At 35.0% G+C, this 18,790-nt stretch overlaps 1 protein-coding gene across 1 annotated transcript in view; it reads left to right on the forward strand.

The window, feature by feature from the left end:
• Window positions 1–18,790, forward strand: part of LOC149785321 (2-amino-3-ketobutyrate coenzyme A ligase, mitochondrial-like) — a 30,254-nt gene that overhangs the window by 6,758 nt on the left and 4,706 nt on the right. Inside the window, exons 2-9 of the mRNA XM_089979221.1 lie at window positions 1,916–2,121; window positions 5,375–5,464; window positions 7,311–7,530; window positions 10,860–10,956; window positions 12,179–12,265; window positions 12,782–12,858; window positions 14,751–14,860; window positions 15,360–15,461. Coding sequence (XP_089835347.1) covers window positions 1,916–2,121; window positions 5,375–5,464; window positions 7,311–7,530; window positions 10,860–10,956; window positions 12,179–12,265; window positions 12,782–12,858; window positions 14,751–14,860; window positions 15,360–15,461 — 989 coding nt within the window. The remainder of the gene's footprint in view (window positions 1–1,915; window positions 2,122–5,374; window positions 5,465–7,310; window positions 7,531–10,859; window positions 10,957–12,178; window positions 12,266–12,781; window positions 12,859–14,750; window positions 14,861–15,359; window positions 15,462–18,790) is intronic.

The raw sequence follows: 18,790 nt of genomic DNA on the forward strand, positions 1-18,790 counted from the left end.
ACAAGCTGGATATAAATCGGGAATTATTTATCAATTGGATCAACTTTCTGATCCAAACAAGGCTTGTCAATTACAAGTGGATTAACCACAACCTTATCTCCAGCTAGGTCGTTGCCTAGTAATAAATGAATGCCCTCAACGGGTGAAGATTTCACTGTTCCAATTGTCACGGGTCCTGAGACAAAGTCTGATGACAAATTTACACAATGGAGAGGAACATTAACAAAGCCACACTCTACTTCCTGAATAAGAACACTATCATTAGAAGAAGACTTCTCAGAAAAAGACAGTACCAAACAATAAAAGAAATTCAGTATGTACTGGATAATGATTTTATGGAAAAAAGTAAAAATAACTAGAGTTCACCATGTATTCTAGTGACTAAACCAGATAATACTTTCTACACATATACTGATTATAGAAAAATCAACATTGTCACCAAAACAGATTCATTTCCATTGCCAAAAATAGGTGATTGCATTGACAAAAGTCAGGAAAAAGTTAATTTTGTCGTGCTTGTGTCACAGTTTTAAGACATATGGGGCAATTTCAAGTTAAACTTGTTTAAGTTAAGGTCAGGCTATCTCTGAATACTAAATGCCTTTTAGTAAAAAGCAAATGAATCGATGTTTGGGTATGGCTGGATATTATCAGGAAAATTGCTTCAGTTTTTCCATAATCGCTGAACCCCTGAAAAATTTGTTGAGCAGGAAATCTATGTATCACTGGTCTGACAAGAGTCAGGAATCTATTGACAAGTTAAAGACCATCCTTAAAGTGCATCGGTTCTTTTGGCAATCAAATTTCAGTCAGTTATTTAAAATGTTGATGCAAGTGATGTGGGGGGTTTGATGAAGTGTTGATTAACAAGATTAAGATTGCGTGGCTCATCCAGTGTGCTTTTTTTGTCACAAAAAAACTTTACAAGTACCAGAAGAATTATTTCACAGTTGAGAAGGAATGTTTGGCTTTGATATTAGCTTTGCAACATTTTGAAGTGTATATTGGTTCACCTCTGTCTCCGGTTGTTATATTCATTGTATATTTGTCAAATATGTTAAAGAAAGTTTGATTGATAAATCTTTCTTTTCGTTATGAGGGGAGGTGTTATGTATATTTAATTTATATTGTGTTTTTGACTTTTGTCCGTCATTGAGGGTTGGGATGGAGTTTTTGCTTACCTGACTTTTGTCATGATTGTAAGTAGTAAACAAGATGTTTACTAAAACCTTTTCAGGGTCTAACCTGTGTTGATGAGATAGTTGAATTTTCTGTGGAAATGATTAGTTTTTCAGAACATTCTGTGGTGTCGTCGATCAAGTGAAATCTGTAGATATAGGGGTTGATATACAAAAATGTAATTTTTGTCTTCAGATCAGTCTGTGGAATCCACGTTATCAGAGTTTATAGTTGTGTTCAGATATAATTCTGGAAGAATTATTAATTTGAATCATTCATTGGAATTACTAAGTGCTCTGGATAATATATTATTTTGGGATTTTTGTGAATCTCTGAAAGACATTCTGGACTGTATCAATGATATCTCAATACAGTCAAGGTTATTATTACATTTCATGTACTGCTGTTAGTAAAACATTCTAATGCTGCCGTGTAAAATGATGCAATTCTTTTACTGAATTATCCCTTTCTTCTCCCCCTTTCCTCATCCTACTTTTCAGAACAACATAAACACACACGTACTATAACTACAGGAACCAACGTCATTCAAACTTAATATTATAAAAACATATTACCTCAACTTTGTTGGCATTAGGATACAGTTGTCGTTTTTCTTTCTGTTCTAACTTCATTTGAAATGAAAAAAAAAGTATCAGGGGAAGACTGTAACACCACATTATATTCAAATATGGATATGTTCAGACAAAACTGAATCTTTTTTCCTGTTGTAAAATAGGAAACATCGGGGCTTCCATAGCTAAACGTTACGTGGCTGCCGATACTGTACGTCAGTTACTCCAAACAGAGCTTGACGGTATAAAGGAGGCGGGGACGTGGAAAAATGAACGGGTTATAACTTCCCGACAAGGATCCGCGATATCTGTAAAGGGCCAACAGACTAAAATTCTCAACTTTTGTGCCAACAACTATCTCGGATTGTCCGTAAGTATGATTACTGTTGTTGTTGTTGTAGGGTTTAACGCCATTTTCAGCACACGATAGTCTATACATGGTGGCCGGTATTAATGGTGGAGGAAGAACCCTGGAAAACCCAGGAAAGAACCACCGACCCACGAGAAACTACTGGCAAGCTTTCTCACATATCCACATTAGCCGAATCCGTGACTCAAACCCACGCAGACAGGTGAGTGATCCGTAACAAAGAGCGCTTTAGACCACTCGGCCACTCGGGGCCCCTATGATTACTGTACAAATGTTGGTCTTATTAATTGGTTTGCCTATTAATGAGTTTTTAGCAGGGTATCTAACTAGCTAGTGAATTGTTGAGTATTGTTTGATGATTCCATGGTTAAGAAATGGAGTCGAAATTGCTATCTGAAAATAAACGTTAAATTGACGATATCCTTTATGTTGAAATACATAGAACACATGTGAGTATGTAGAATGCACTGTCCACGTGACCGATTGCTATTACTGCACTGTATATGCAACCAGTTACTATTTCATCACATGAAGAATAATTTAAAAAAATAATCCAGAATGAAGTTTTGGTTTTTAATTTTTCTAAATATATAACAAACCGGCGAGCTAATAATGGTATTTGATAATTAATTGGCGACAGATTAGAATCAATAAAGGCAAAATAGTATAGTGGATAAAACTTATGGTAGTAAAGCTTAAAGATTTATCCAAACCCGCACCCAATTTCTCTATTTCCATTCCAGTTCTCTAAGATCGAGGGTTACACACATTCAGTGTCAAAGGCCTACCAACAGCTCTAATCAAATCATTTGATGCTCTGAAACAGAATAAACCAATTTATATTAATGAATACATTACTACAAAACTTACCACAAAATAATTAGTCCATGAAAATAACATTATATATTATACCAGTAAAGATTGACTATTGTACAGGAAGTCAAATTGTACTTCACTTGGAGGATAATTAGGTTTAAACGTAGAATATCGTATGGCGCTTTAACTGATTTTTTTTTCTTTTAATTTTTTTTGTGGGGTATGGGGTGGTGAAAAAGGACACCTGTTTAGTCAAAGTGACACACTCATACTGGTGTAGAACTATCTTAATGTTTAGTAGATCGTAAATCTGTTGAAAATGAAACTTTTGACATGCGTGATGTCAGTCTACTTCGCATTCAGAATCGTACAAAAGTGTCCAGTTGATCTTGATTAAATCCTCAGGATCTGGGAATTTTGGCGATAACTGCAATTGCAAGTTATTGGGCATTTAGCGTTCAGTCTGTAGAAAGTGTGAGGGAGGCAATCAATGATAGCACGAGCATGTCCGATGGCAGGTCTCGAGCAACTATTTGAATAGAAGTTATTCAAAACATCAAAAAAAAAGAAAGAAGGAAACAAAGCAAAATAAAAACAAATAGTTTAAAATTCTATATAAAGTTTGCAATTTTTTCCTATTTGCGTGGAATGGAAAAGAGGACAGTATACGTTGGCTCAGTACTTTACTACGATTGCGAGTCATTTAAAATGATTGATTTGCAACAACAAAAAATGCAAGAATGTTATAAGAAGTGTCATTTAGCATCTCAATTCAGAAAATTATAACAGTCACTTTACTAACTTGTCAGGTGCCATTGCCATAGTAAAGTAGTATACGGATCCGCCAATGCCTGGAGAAGAAATAAAATAACATAGGAGGTATTTAGCTTAATTCTAGGTCTTGGGCCATGCACATAAATCTATGTACTGTTATCTGACAGCAATATTTTGTCTGAAATATATGGAAACTACAATGGATTAGTTGCAAGTAATTAGAGCATCCGCCTCGGATGTGGGAGGTCGCGGGTTTAATCCCCGGCCGAGTTGCACCGAAGTCTTATAAAAATTGACTAGCAGCTGCCTCGCTTTGCGCTCAGCACTAAGAGGTTAGTATTAGGACTGGTCAGCCTGGTGTCAGGATAATGTGACTGGGTGGGACATGATGCCATATGTATGCTGCATGATGCCCCAGTGTTAGAGATTACAGTGAACTGCCACAGTGCAGACATCATAGCAATATGACTCTAAAACTGTTAAAGCTACGTTACAAAACACACACACACACACACACACACACACACACACACACACACACACATTAGTTGCGTCATACCAAAAGCATATGTATGTGAACAGAATTAGGCTACATGTGCTTTGCAAACAATTTCTTTGAGAGATAATTCAGACCGTGCACTGATATTTCACGATAGCAGCAAAATAACAATTAGAATCAACAACATACCACATTATTGTTAGATAGCGCTTCCTCAATTAGTAATAATATTTGTACCCCTTCTTTGTGGACGGCTTACTAAAACGAGCCTATGGAGCAGTCGGGTGTGATTCCCACTCAGTGCTTTTCAGTATATTATCAAAAAGTTCCATACATATACTAAACGAAATTAAATAGTCATTTGATTTAATACCAGAAGTTATGAATTAAATCATAGAAATACGAGTAAATAGTGTTTATGTTCTTCATCCGGTATTTTCTTTTGGATCATCTGCCATATTTGTTCATCTAATAACTATTTTCGTTTTCAGCCTCTTTTTTGTGTGCCATATAAAAACATTGCATCATTATTTGCAAACGTAAACAGATTGTAGTAAATATGACCACTTAATTACGTATCGTAGAATATCCACATATGGTGTAACATGTCTTATTTGGAAAACGAATTACCGCGAGAATCTGGTATATCTGTAGTTGCAGACAAAGTACAGTTAGTGTAAACATACCATTATAGATTTACCTTATATAATCTTAATAACTGTATCATTAGCGAAATTTCATGAAATACATAACTCCACATAAGTAGTTGATTTTAACTCGAGCAATCTTTTTGTCTTTGATAATATTTTTATTTGCTCCAATGCAAGGCGTAGAATCGATGGTATCGAAGCTACGACATCGTAGTAGCTATACTGTAATGCACAATATAAATAGAATATTCCTGCTTCAAAAAGACTACTGACCTTCTTCCCCTCCCACCAAGCCCAATAAAAATTTAATTTTTGTTCTTTCCAAATCAAACAATAAACCAAATATGATGGAGGTTTCAAGCTGTATGCAAAACCAATACTTGTAATTACATCAATTTCTCTTTCCTAGCGTCTGTCGTATTAAATATTTACTCGTCCTCCCTGCCTTCTCTCGAACTTCTTTTCTTCTATCGCTTTTTCTTTCTTTGATCACTCACTTATTCTTCACACACAGAGTCATCCTGCAGTGGTAGAAGCTGGTAAAAAGGCGTTGGACACCCATGGAGCGGGGCTCAGTTCAGTTAGGTTCATCTGTGGTACACAGGTAGGTTAGACTGGTACGATTTTTGATTTAAGGTCTCACACCATCATTTTGTCTTGGTGTGTTTTCATAAGGTAAAAGCTGTGGTCTTCAGATCACGAATGCAAAGTCTGTATTGTTACAAATAAACGTAACTTTCATGAATAGTTTATAAGGCATATTAATTATTAATTAATTTGACCCACAGTAGTGAATCACAGAGCTTTGAGATCGGGTGATCAATTTTGGTTTTCACAACCCGAAGCACTTCTAAATTCACCATAACTTTTCCACACTATGGTTCTTATTATGTGTGCATCATCGATTGTAGCATGTGCAAGTCTGCGCCTTGGCTTTCGGGTTGGGGAGCCGTGGACTCGGGCACTACCTCAGTTCAATAGCGGGGCTACATTTCTGTGAGCTCACAGAGAGAGAGATCGACATACGCTGATAACCGTTTAATTATTTTGTACTGCCTGTAAATAAGTTATTTGTTTAGGGTTTCTACTATCTACGCATGTTGGCAAAACCTCAGCACCCGGTGGATTACATTTCCAACTGTATATACAACTGTAAGTTTCGTGCATGGACGAGATAGTTACGATTGTGGCACAGATTTGGAAACAGTTTTCTGCATTTGGTGAACTTGCACCCGGATTCATCCTTGGTCGCACACTGGCACGATGACAACCATTCGGGGGCACCGACGGAATTTCCGGGATAATCACTTTGGGCACAGTGAAGTTCATCCGGGAACTCCAAGTCGACTTCGAAGAATTGTCTATGCTTTCTGTTTTTATCATACTTGCTTATGTTTTTGTGCATGTTTGGTCCCGCGGTATCGATCCCATGAAAATCTCCACATGCATTGGTTGCATTATTGGTCATTGATAGAGGTTGGTTTCTTCAAGATATATTATGTAACTGTTTGGGAGGACAGGGTCGTATCCATCCACGAGTGGGTAGATTGCCCGAGCAAAACGGTGACTCATAATGAAATCCTGCCAAGTTGCCACTTTGCAAATGTTGATTAATGTCAGTAAATAATTTCAATCGAGAGATGCTTTTGGCATATAATATATTAAACACCAATGGTGTTTACATTGCTTATTCTTGATGATAGTGATGATTTTCGCTATTTTTGCTGTCTTTGCTGTCTCCATCATCTCTGCCCTCTTTGCTGACTTCGTTGGTTATTTCACTGCCTTCATTGAGTGTGTCACTGTCATCAGGGTTGTCAGTGGTTAAACTCACTAACGGGCTACAATAATGGATGCATGCATGTGCAAAGAATCTCCAATGTGAACAAGTTATTGGGAATCTAGAAGGGGTTTCAGTTTGCGAAGACCAAAATTGGTTGACCGGTCTCAAAACTCCATTATCACACTACTCCCTTGAAGCTAGGTTTCTAAAGATTTATCACACAAAGCGATCAATGAGATACATCAGAATAACCAGAATAATACAGCATATGCAAGTCAATATTTTCATGCAACTTTACGAGTGTTTTCTGAAAATAAAGAAATTGATATACTGTTGACATTTTTTTAAAAGCTTACTCCACCTGGTTTCTACACTTGGTTCAAATTTCATATGCATTTTTAAATATTTAAAATAGACAACCAAGGTTATAATCATTTTGAAAAGTAACATTTTGAAAGAATGAAACAACCCAGTTTAATGAAAATGATGTCGGTAAGAACAAAATAACATAAGACTACTGATACAATCCTTGAATTAAAAAACTATAAAATAAAGACTGCACATTTAATCAATACATTAACTCCATACCTCTTGGTGACAAATGATTTTATAAATCTTACATTTGATTGAATTTTAATTCCAAAAATATGCTATAAAACACATATAGGATATACACAAAGAACTGGAACAAAAGCTGGCTCTATTCCATGGAAAAGAGGATGCCATTTTGTACATTAGCTGTTTCGATGCTAATGCTGGTATCTTTGAGGTTCTTTTGGGCGCTGATGACGCTGTGTTGTCTGACGAACTGAATCACGCATCCATTATTGACGGCATACGACTGTGTAAAGCCAAACGTTACCGCTACAAGCACATGGACATTGCAGGTAAGTACAACATACAAAACAAAAAGTTACAAGTATCTATGGACTGCTTTTCTGTAAGGTCACTAGCGGATGATTTTAAGCCTTATTGGTCATAGATTTACCAGTGGGTGGGTGTATATGTGTGTGCGAGTGTGTGTGTGTCTATCTCTGTGTGTGTGTGTGTGATATGGATTTTTAACGTAGCTTTAAACAAATTTCAGTCATATCGCTACCATGTCTGCAGTGTGGCAGTTTATAGTGATGTCTAGCACTGGGGCATCATGCTACAGACATGTAGCATGGTGTCCCAACCAGTCACATTATCCTGATACCAGGCCGACCAGTCCTAAAACTAACCTCTTAATGCTGAGCGCCTAGCGAGGTAGCTGTTAGTGCCATTTTTATCTTTGATATGAATGCCGGGGTTCGAACCCGCGACCTCCCGAATCCAAGGTGGACGCTCTAACCACTAGGCCACTGGAGCGGTCCTGGTGTATAGTACAAACTGGCAGCTGGTCCAACAGAAATTTTACCAAAAAGATGTATTTGAAATGGTTAATTCTAAGACAAAATCTTCAAAAAGAATTTGCAAAGATGGACACAAAACAAAAAAAAAAACAAAAAAAATAAAAAACAATAAAAAAAGATATTGAGTTGTAAAGAGAAACAAGAATTATTTTAGACTTGATACCATCCATATAGTAAAATGGTAATAGTAAATACCCTCTAATATTCAGAGTTGATACCATCCATATAGCAAAATGGTAATAGTAAATACCCTCTAATATTCAGAGTTGGAGTAAGGTTATGGAGGTCAGGGGTCACTTAAAGAGATACAAATACACCCTAAAATCAGTCCTTAAACTGTCCTTCATATGTCGATAATTTTTATTGCTATATTAGGCTAAGTATTAGATGGTTGAAACCTATATATGGTTTATTTAAAGAAATGTAATTTTATCTACAGGAACCGGGGGGGGAGGGCACGTGCATAATCTTAATTTGGCCTTGATGACATGGTTGACCTGCCATTTGGTATGGACATCCGATCAGCATTTCCGTATCACACAACTAGTCTTGAACCATTTAAGTGCTTTCACTGACCGTGCATTGATATTCTTGGACGTACCGGATCAAACTTATATAAATCCCAATATTGATTTGAAATTTGATTTACACTGAATAGCTACAACACTTTAGAATGTGGGAAAGAAGGGGTCTGTAATAAACTGCATTTGTATTTTGTTTTTATTTGGTGTAAATAATTTATTTGATACGACGTATGAATATGTCTATACATCGTGCCCCAGTACCATGTCAAATTAGTTTTGTGTATTAGTCTGTAAGCCAGCATTTCATTCTGAAATAACTTTATTAACTACATCGACATTGGCAGTTCTTATTTCAAGTCGGACTTATGTATTAGAAAAAAATAAAGAAAACATAAGTTCTTTGAAGCTATTTGGCAACAAAAACAACTTTAGTAACAATTAACTTTAATATTGCCTAAGTTATCAATTAATTTCAACATTATCTAAGTTATCAGTTAACTTATACATTATCTAAGTTGTTAATTACTTTTGACATTATCTTCATTGTTAATTAATTTTAATATTATCTTCATCTTAAGTAACTTTAACATTATCCAAGTTATTAATTAACTTTAACATTATCCAAGTTATTAATTAACTTTAACATTATCCAAGTTATTAATTAACTTTAACATTATCCAAGTTATTTATTAACTTTAACATTATCCAAGTTATTAATTAACTTAACAATATCCAAGTTATTAATTAACTTTAACATTATCCAAGTTATTAATTAACTTAACAATATCCAAGTTATTAATTAACTTTAACATTATCCAAGTTATTAATTAACTTTAACATTATCCAAGTTATTAATTACCTTTAACATTATCCAAGTTATTAATTAACTTTAACATTATCCAAGTTATTAATTACCTTTAACATTATCCAAGTTATTAATTAACTTTAACAATATCCAAGTTATTAATTAACTTTAACATTATCCAAGTTATTAATTAACTTTAACATTATCCAAGTTATTAATTACCTTTAACATTATCCAAGTTATTAATTACCTTTAACATTATCCAAGTTATTAATTAACTTTAACATTATCCAAGTTATTAATTAACTTTAACATTATCCAAGTTATTAATTAACTTTAACATTATCCAAGTTATTAATTAACTTTAACATTATCCAAGTTATTAATTAACTTTAACATTATCCAAGTTATTAATTAACTTTAACATTATGCAAGTTATTAATTAACTTTAACAATATCCAAATTAATTAACTTTAATATTATTTATCATAACATTGTATGTTAATTTCTAAGATTTATGTAACAAAAGGAGTCTAATTCTAGACAACCAATGGATAAAGAGGTAATAAATGTAAAAGAAGAAACCTATAATATCAAATATAGAGAATATATAGAGTTTAAGAGCTAGTGAAAGCATTATACATTATATACAGAGAAACCCTTCCCCATAGACTCCCACAAAAAAACAAATAGCTCACAGTTATGTAGTTCACATCACTAATTTAAGGACAGAGGTGCATATATACTCATTATTCCCACTATGAAAGCAAAGTCATATGGACAGCGTTCTTTTGCATACCAGGGCTCAGCAACGTGGAATGAATTTCCCATTTAAGTTAGACACAAAGACAGTGATCACATTCAAGACAGCTCTCAAAACTCACTTATTTCAACTGCAAGAACAAACTTAAAAGACCTAATAATGTTTCCTACCTTAAATATTCTCAGCATGTTTTTTCTGTTTTCTAATTTCATGGTGTTTGTTTTTGTAATCATATCATTATATGTTCTTTTTACTTATAGGTGTTGTCTAATGCTGTAAAGCACTTAGAGCTTCTAAAAATTAGGTGCTATACAAAGTCCTCATTATTATTATTATTATTATATGAAATCATATGACAGGAATCCTAGTTAGAATTATTATGACACAGTATGAAGTAAACACTCAGTTACAACAAATCAGGCTAAGGTTAATATCAAATGTACAAATACGAGTCAAAATATGCACGTAGTTAAAAAATTAAAGCACAATGGATGCAGAACTAAAAATGAACTTGTATACATAATAATAATAATAATGATAACAATAATAATAACAACAACAACAATGAAAAAGAAATTAAAGTTTAATATATTATTATGGCATCAGGATCAAGACATTAATTTATGTTCAGAAATTAAATGTCCCTTTAAATCTATGTCCATGCAACTTTCCTGTGGAAAAGGAATCCAATTTCACTAAATTAAACTAAATACATTTTTTGTTGTTGTAGATTTGGAATCTCAACTGAAAGATGCTCAGTCAAATCGAGTTCGACTTATAGCTACAGACGGTGTATTTAGTATGGATGGAAATGTCTCAAAGCTACCGTAAGTACGGATCTTATCAGTCAAATCGAGTTCGACTTATAGTTACAGATGGTGTATTTAGTATGGATGGAAATGTCTCAAAGCTACCGCAAGTACGGATCTTATCAGTCAAATCGAGTTCGACTTACAGCTACAGACAGTGTATTTAGCATGGATGGAAATGTCTCAAAGCTACCGTAAGTACGGATCTTATCAGTCAAATTGAGTTCGACTTATAGCTACAGATGGTGTATTTAGTATGGATGGAAATGTCTCAAAGCTACCGTAAGTATGGATCTTATCAGGCACTGGTTGGAGTGAATAAAATTACTTTTTAAAAATTAGGCAGAATATTAAGGAGGGGTGTTTGGAGGAAGGTGATGGTGTGGCAGGGCAAATAATGATTCAAATAATTTTATAGCCCAGAAAGGAATGAAATATGATATGAAGCATGGTCAGTGGTGTTAATAGACTTACAATAAGTTTCATCAACGAGTACTATGCTACTATCTTATTTTTTGGAGTTTAAACAAATGAAGAGAAATTCTAAGATTCCTTCAAGGCATGCAAATAACTCAGTTATGTAGAAGTAGCTGAAATAAAAGCAAGCCAAATGGTTTAGAGTGCAATACAATCAGACAGAGTGTGTCATGTATTTTAAAGAACAAAATGCAAGGAATTAGTAATACTTGAGGTTATTTGTGTTTCTTTCAAGAATAATTATACAACCAATCAGTGACATTTTCGAATGCAACATGTCTGTTTAAAACATCAGTTGCATGGTTTTGCATGTGAAACCCTTGGTTCGATGCTACATGTGCTGTCATCTACTTTTAATATCGTTGTTGTTGTTCATTTTTATATTATTAATATTATTAATTATTATTATTATTACTTATCATCATCATCATTATTATTATTAGTAGTAGTAGTAGTAATAGTAGTAGTAGAAGTAGTTCATTATCTCCTAGGGTAAGAGCTCTCCAAGTATTACTAATCAGTATCATCACTGACCCAATGGAAGGAAATCCTGTGCAGTTTAGATAGTTGACAGTTGGAATTAATAGTAAACATAGATTTTTCAATGACAATCTCTCTTTTTAATTGTGATAATAAACAGTGATCTGTAATCGTTGATATCTTCATAGGAAGACGAGACTGAAAGTGACTCACAATTCTATCTTGACATTTTGTGGGACCTGTGTTTTATTCAGTAGCTAATTGATACATTTATTCTGTTCAGGCAAATATTGGCTTTAGCAAGAAAGTATGAAGCCTTGGTATTCGTCGATGAATGTCATGCTACGGGTTTCTTTGGGAAGACTGGGAGGTAAGTTATCTCCCCTTGACCGCAAATGCAGTTGTCTATCCGTTCTGGTGAAATTTGAGGAAACAGTACATATTTGACTTTCTTAACCATAGAACAAGTATTTGGTGCATGCCATTTTTCCTGTACATACGTTTATAGAAGCATGTACATATGTGTGTGTGTGTGTGTGTGTGTGTGTGTGTGTGTGTGTGTGTGTGTGTGTGTAAAAAGATGCAAGCACTCAAATTACAACCTCTACCTAACTGCCAAAAAGCCATTTAGAAAATAAAAATTAAACTGTGTACACTGTAATAAATGTATTGTTTACAATTGTGGATCTGCAGTGTGGAAGTCTTCGATATTTCATTTGAACTTTTCATGAAAGAGCTGTTTGACTTCATTTCAAAACTAAATAATTTTGTGTGAAGAAAAATGTATCCTTCAAAAAATCTTAATAATGTCTTTTATTTTAAAAACCTATATGGAATCTCATAATTTTTTTCATAATTACTACACCTGCTTTTCTTTCACTATCAGGGGAACTGAAGAGTACCATGGTGTGACAGTGGACATAATTAATTCCACCCTAGGAAAAGCACTGGGTGGGGCAGCAGGTGTGTAAGACAACAGTACATGTGCGAGAGAGAGAGAGCTGTTGTTATTGTTGTTGTTGTTGGGTTTAACGCCATTTTTCAGCACAAGATAGGCTATGTATGGTGACCAGTATTAATGGTGGAGGAAGAACCCGGGAAAACCCTGGGAAGAACCACCAACCCACAAGAAGCTACTGGCAAGCTTTCTCACATACCCACATTGGCCAGATCCTAGACTTGAACCCACACAGACAGAGGTGAGATGGCAGTGATCTGTAACAGAAAGTGCTTTAGACCACTCGGCTACTTGGGGCCCCGAGAGAGAGAGAGAGAAAAACAGAGAGAGAGAGAGAGAGATAGAGACAGAGACAGACAGAGAGAATCAAACCTAATAAATATTTGTGTAATCAGTAGCATGACCCGTTAATTGTTGATTAAATGGTCAATAAGTTAGTTTATTATAAGTGTGTGCTCTTTTTAGCCCTGCTTGTAGCTACACAAATTTGATTGATTGATTTAAACAAATCAGTTTATTCGTCAATCATAACACTTGGAATGTAATAAAACTTTTCGGAAAATTAGGCATTTAGAAAACTTTACTTTTGTCAATCATATTATCTCAGAATCAATTAATAGTGATTTTTGGTATTGTAAAAACTGTTTTCAGTTGGATTAGAGTGAAACACAATAAATTATTCTAAAAATCACCTTAAACCATGCATATCTATGCTTCTTGGTGATTTTATCACATCTTACTGATTTATATTGTCTGTACATTTTTCATAAATTGTTCAGGCATTGGAATTGTTCAGCCTGACACTTTACAGATTTTGTTATGATTTTGAAGAAAATTTATTGAGCCATGTGTAAAATCTGCATTTTTATTGGTTTACACTTGCATCTGTTGATTTATTTGTCTGCCAGAAATACATCAAAATATCACAAGGGTTTGACCCCTTAACTCAATCCTGGATGACATTGTATAATATTGATTCAAACTGACCGTTCTAGAAGCAAATGATTCCTGAATGGAATTTAGCATGCTTTGAACAAGCACATGATGTCACAATTTTGGTCATGTTTAAAGACAATGATAATTTGGGTATATTTTGTGCTCTAGTTCCTTATGGGCTGAGTTAATCACTTTTCTACCCATGTAATTAAAATAACGACCAGATAAATTTAGTTAATACTCTAACTACTTCAGTGGGGGGCCCCCAAGTGGCCAAGTGGTCTAAAGCGCTCACCATTCTGGATAACTGCCATCTCAACTCTGTCTGCGTGGGTTTGAGTCTCAGGCTCGGCTAACATGGGTACATGAGAAAACTTGCCTGTAGCTTCTCATGGGTTGGTGGTTCTTCCTGGGATTTTTTAGGGTTCTTCCTCCATCAGTTATACTGGCTGCCATGTATAACCCATCTTGTACTGCAAAATTGTGTTAATCCCTTGAACAACAACAACAACTGCTTCATTGGTGCAAGAAATATAGTAAAACTGAGCCTGAACCAGGTGAGTGCCCTTAGGCCATCTTGTGCCTCTATTTACAGTTCAGAAAGTTTCGTTAAAAGGACAGTTTGCTTACATGTTTATATGAAAGGATATACATCTTGTGACTAATAAAGGTCATGACCATTTAACACAAATGGCTTACAGTAGCAAAGTCTTTATTTTTCAACATTTTTAGGGCAGATGCGTTAAAGTATTAATTTTCATCCTGATGGATTCTGTTATTAGTAAAGAGCTATAATGAGTGAATAATTTAATTTTGTGTTTATCAAATTTGTTGACATTTCTGCATTATCTGATCTGAACCATATTTATATGAACAGATAAAATTAAAAAAGGAAAACATAATAAAGATTTTTCAGACTCCTGAGTTTAAAGAAAAATATTTCTGTTTTTGTCTTCAATAGGTGGCTATACCGCAGGATCAAAGGAACTGATTGCTCTGTTACGTCAAAGGTCAAGGCCGTACTTGTTCTCAAACACCCTCCCTCCACCAGTAGTGGCATGTGCAAGCAAGGTTTGAGACATCATCACACTCAACCTCTTCCTCTTACCAGTAGCATTACTTTCATCTCCACACCATTATTGTCAAAGTCATTATCATCATTGCTACATCATAAATGATCTTTTAAGTCTCAAATTCTTTATCATGATCACTGTACTGACAGTTTTTGACATTATCAGCATATCCACATTTATTTTATTTTCATTTAATTCAATTACATTCAATACAACAGAAAACAATATGTATGTGATTAGTTAATTATAGATCTCAATATACCAAAATATACTGGATAATTCAGCTTTAAGATGTAATGCATCATTAAAATAAAGTTTTATCAGAATTGTTAAGAACTCTTTTTTTAAAAAATTAAACAAAGTTACCCTTTGTTGAAAATACCATTTCCTTATATGCTTCTACATGAAATATGCAGTGCTTTTACAAACATTTCTTTTTCTTTTCAGTAGTTTGTTAGTAATATTATTATCATTATTATTATTATTATTATTATTAGGCCCTGGACTTGGTCATGGAGAACCCTGATCTTCCCAAGAAAGTTCTGAGCAACACAAAGAGATTCAGAAGCAAAATGAAGGATGCTGGATTTAATCTTAGTGTATGTAGCAGACCACAGTCAAATCAGGATTATCGGATGATAGATTATCCAGATGTTTTAGTTATGAGGAGAAAAATGTTTCATGTCCTCAAAACATATTGCTGTACCCTGTCATTACAATACTGCCTATGGGAGTCATATAGTATACAACCTTATAATGAGATTGCTTTATGATGAAGTACGTTATGATACTTCCTCAAGATAACACTGCCTATGGGAGCCATAGAGTATATTGCCTTATGGTAAATGATACAGTTCCTCCTCATTATAACACTCTATGGGAGCCATAGAGTATACTGGTTTATAGTGAGACTGCCTTATAATGAAGTATATGATATAGTACTTCCTCATTATAACACTCCTTGGGAGCCATAGAGTATACTGCCTTATAGTGAGACTGCCTTATAATGAAGTACATGATACAGTATTTCCTCAACTGCTCCAGTGGCCTAGTGGTTAGAGCATTCGGCTCAGATGTGGGAGGTCGTGGGTTTGATCCCCAGCCGAGTCGTACCAAAGACTTAAGAAATGGTACTAACAGCTGCCTCGCTTGGTGCTCATCATTAAGAGGTTAGTGTTAGGAGTGGTCATCCTGGTGTCAGGATAATGTGACTGGGTGGGACATCATGCTACATGTCTGTGGCATGATGCCCCAGTGCTAGTCATTACTATAAACCGCAGACATTGTAGCAGTATGATTGAAAAATTGTTAAAACTACGTTAAAAATCCAAATCACACACACACACACAGACACAGACACACACAGAGTACTTCCTCATTATAACACTGTCTATGGGAGCCACAGAGCATATTGCCTTATAGTAAATGATACAGTACCTCCTCATTATAGCACTCCATGGAAGCCAGGGAGTACACTGCCTTATAGTAAATGATACAGTACCTCCTCATTATAACACTCTATGGGAGCCATGGAATATACTGCCTTATAGTAAATGATACAGTACCTTCTCATTATAACACTCCATGCGAGCCAGAGTATATTGCCTTATAGTAAATGATACAGTACCTCCTCATTAAACCACTCCATGGGAGCCATGAAGTATACAAGTATAGTGACACTGCCTTATAATGAAGTACATGATGCAGTATTTCCTCATTATAACACTCCATGGAGCCATGGAGTATACTGGCTTATAGTAAGACTGCCTTAGGTACACTATATATATAGTTTGGGGCCTTGAGTGGCCAAGTGGTCTAAAGTGCTCTCTGTTACGGATCACTGCCATCTCACCTCTGTCAGCATGGGTTTGAGTCTAGGATTCGGCTAACATGGGTATGTGAGAAAGCTTGCCAGTAGCTTCTTGTGGTTTGGTGGTTTTTCCTGGTGTTTTCCTGGGTTCTTCCTCCACCATTAATACTGGCCGCCATGCATAGCCTATCGTGTGCTGCTATGTGGCGTTAAACCCCACAACAACAACAACATATATATAGTTTGACAACCACTTAATAAAATGGGATTCATGATCCTACTCACTTTATAACAGTAACTGTGTTATAATGAAGAGCCTTATGTTAAGGGAGTGCTGTATATGCCCTTCATGTAATCATTTATGTCAAAAGTGTAATAAGACATTCATTCATAACTGCACTACTGATTCTGTTGCTTCATAAATCGGGGTTAATTGTAAATTTACTCCAGGGTATCCATGTCTTTATGAGATTCTAAATAAACTTGAGTTAGCAGTACTTTCAGTGAAATGATATGGCACAAATAAAGACATTACTGGTACGTGTATTTACCTGCACAAATAAAGACACTACTGGTACCTGTATTTACCTGCACAAATAAAGACATTACTGGTACCTGTATTTACCTGCACAAATAAAGACATTACTGGTACCTGTATTTACCTGCACAAATAAAGACATTACTGGTACAGTAACAAAAATAACAAGTGTCAAGAATTAATTGCTGACTTTGACCACCAGCTTATTACCTAAATTCACCTTCATCAAAATGTAAAGAACCTTAATTACAAATATACAGCAAAATAAACAAGACACAACATATTCAAAAGAAGAATCAAATATGAAATTTATTATTAGTTCAACTGGTAACAGACTAGAAGAACCTATGGATGGTCTGTTGTCTGTCATTCCATCATTCCACTAGCACAAGTCTGTTATCACTGCTACTAAATTATCTTGAGAATCGCCTTGAATTTTTAAAACACATGCATCCATTGGTCTAGTTGGTATGAAATGAAAATGGTACAACTCAGACATTCAGTATGGTTGCCAGGGTGGCTCCCTTGAAAATTGTTATGGCTAATTATACTTAATGAACTGTCATATCGACATGGAATTTTCAAAGACTTGTGATGTATACTTCATCCTAAACGAAAATTGTGCTGATTTGACACCCAATATGGCTACTAAAGCAGCCATCTTGAACATCTCATTATCACAACTCGTTCTGTATGGAAAGTTGTATTGACATGAGGTTTTCACTAGAATCCTTCTAATGATGTCTGGTTAGTTCTAAATGGCAGTAGTGCCAACTGGATGTTCCATATTGCTGCCTCAGTGGCTGTCTTCAAAATCTTCTTACTACTCCTGAATGAAATGGTAAAATCAGAATGGCGTTTTCACTGTACGACTTTTTATAATGTCCAGCTGGTTGTAAATGAAAATGGTACTTATGTGACTTCCAGTATGGCTGCCAAAGTGTCAATCTTTAAAAATCTACTTCCCATAGATGGCTGCCATATTGATATTGTACTTTCACCAAAAAACTTCTTATGATGTCTAGATGGTCCTATATGGAAATGGTGCCAGTCTGGTATCTAATATGGCCATGGCTGCCATCTTTAAAATCTTATCATTACATCTCTTAAACAGAAAGTCATATCACATGGGGTTTCCACCAGAATACTTCCTATGCTGTCTTGTTGGTTTTAATTGAAAATGGTGCCAATCTGACATCCATTATGTCCACCACAGCAGTTAATTTTGAAAATCTTGTTTTAGCTGAAGAGTATCAAATATGGTTTCAACACTTAGTAGTTAAAAGCAAGAAATAGTCATCTTAAATTCCTGGAAATTCTTTACGGCCAACAAAGTGTCAGTCCTTTTAAGGGACATTTGTTTAATATAAAGTTGGTCCCTGGCAGTAAAGAGAAAACTGGTCATTATTATTAATAGTGACCCAACAGTAAGGTGTTTGTTCTGTTTATTTTATCAGCCCAATTCATTTCTTCTATTTTGAGAGCAAAATGACCTTTGAACAACCATGACTGAGATCAAAATTCAATCTGTAAATGTTTCTTAGTGTTTGAAGATAATATTCATCTCATTATGTTTCTAT

The sequence above is a fragment of the Sinohyriopsis cumingii genome, chromosome 13 (assembly GCF_028554795.1).
Source record: "Sinohyriopsis cumingii isolate HCF-2022 chromosome 13, ASM2855479v2, whole genome shotgun sequence".
NCBI lineage: Eukaryota > Metazoa > Mollusca > Bivalvia > Unionida > Unionidae > Sinohyriopsis > Sinohyriopsis cumingii.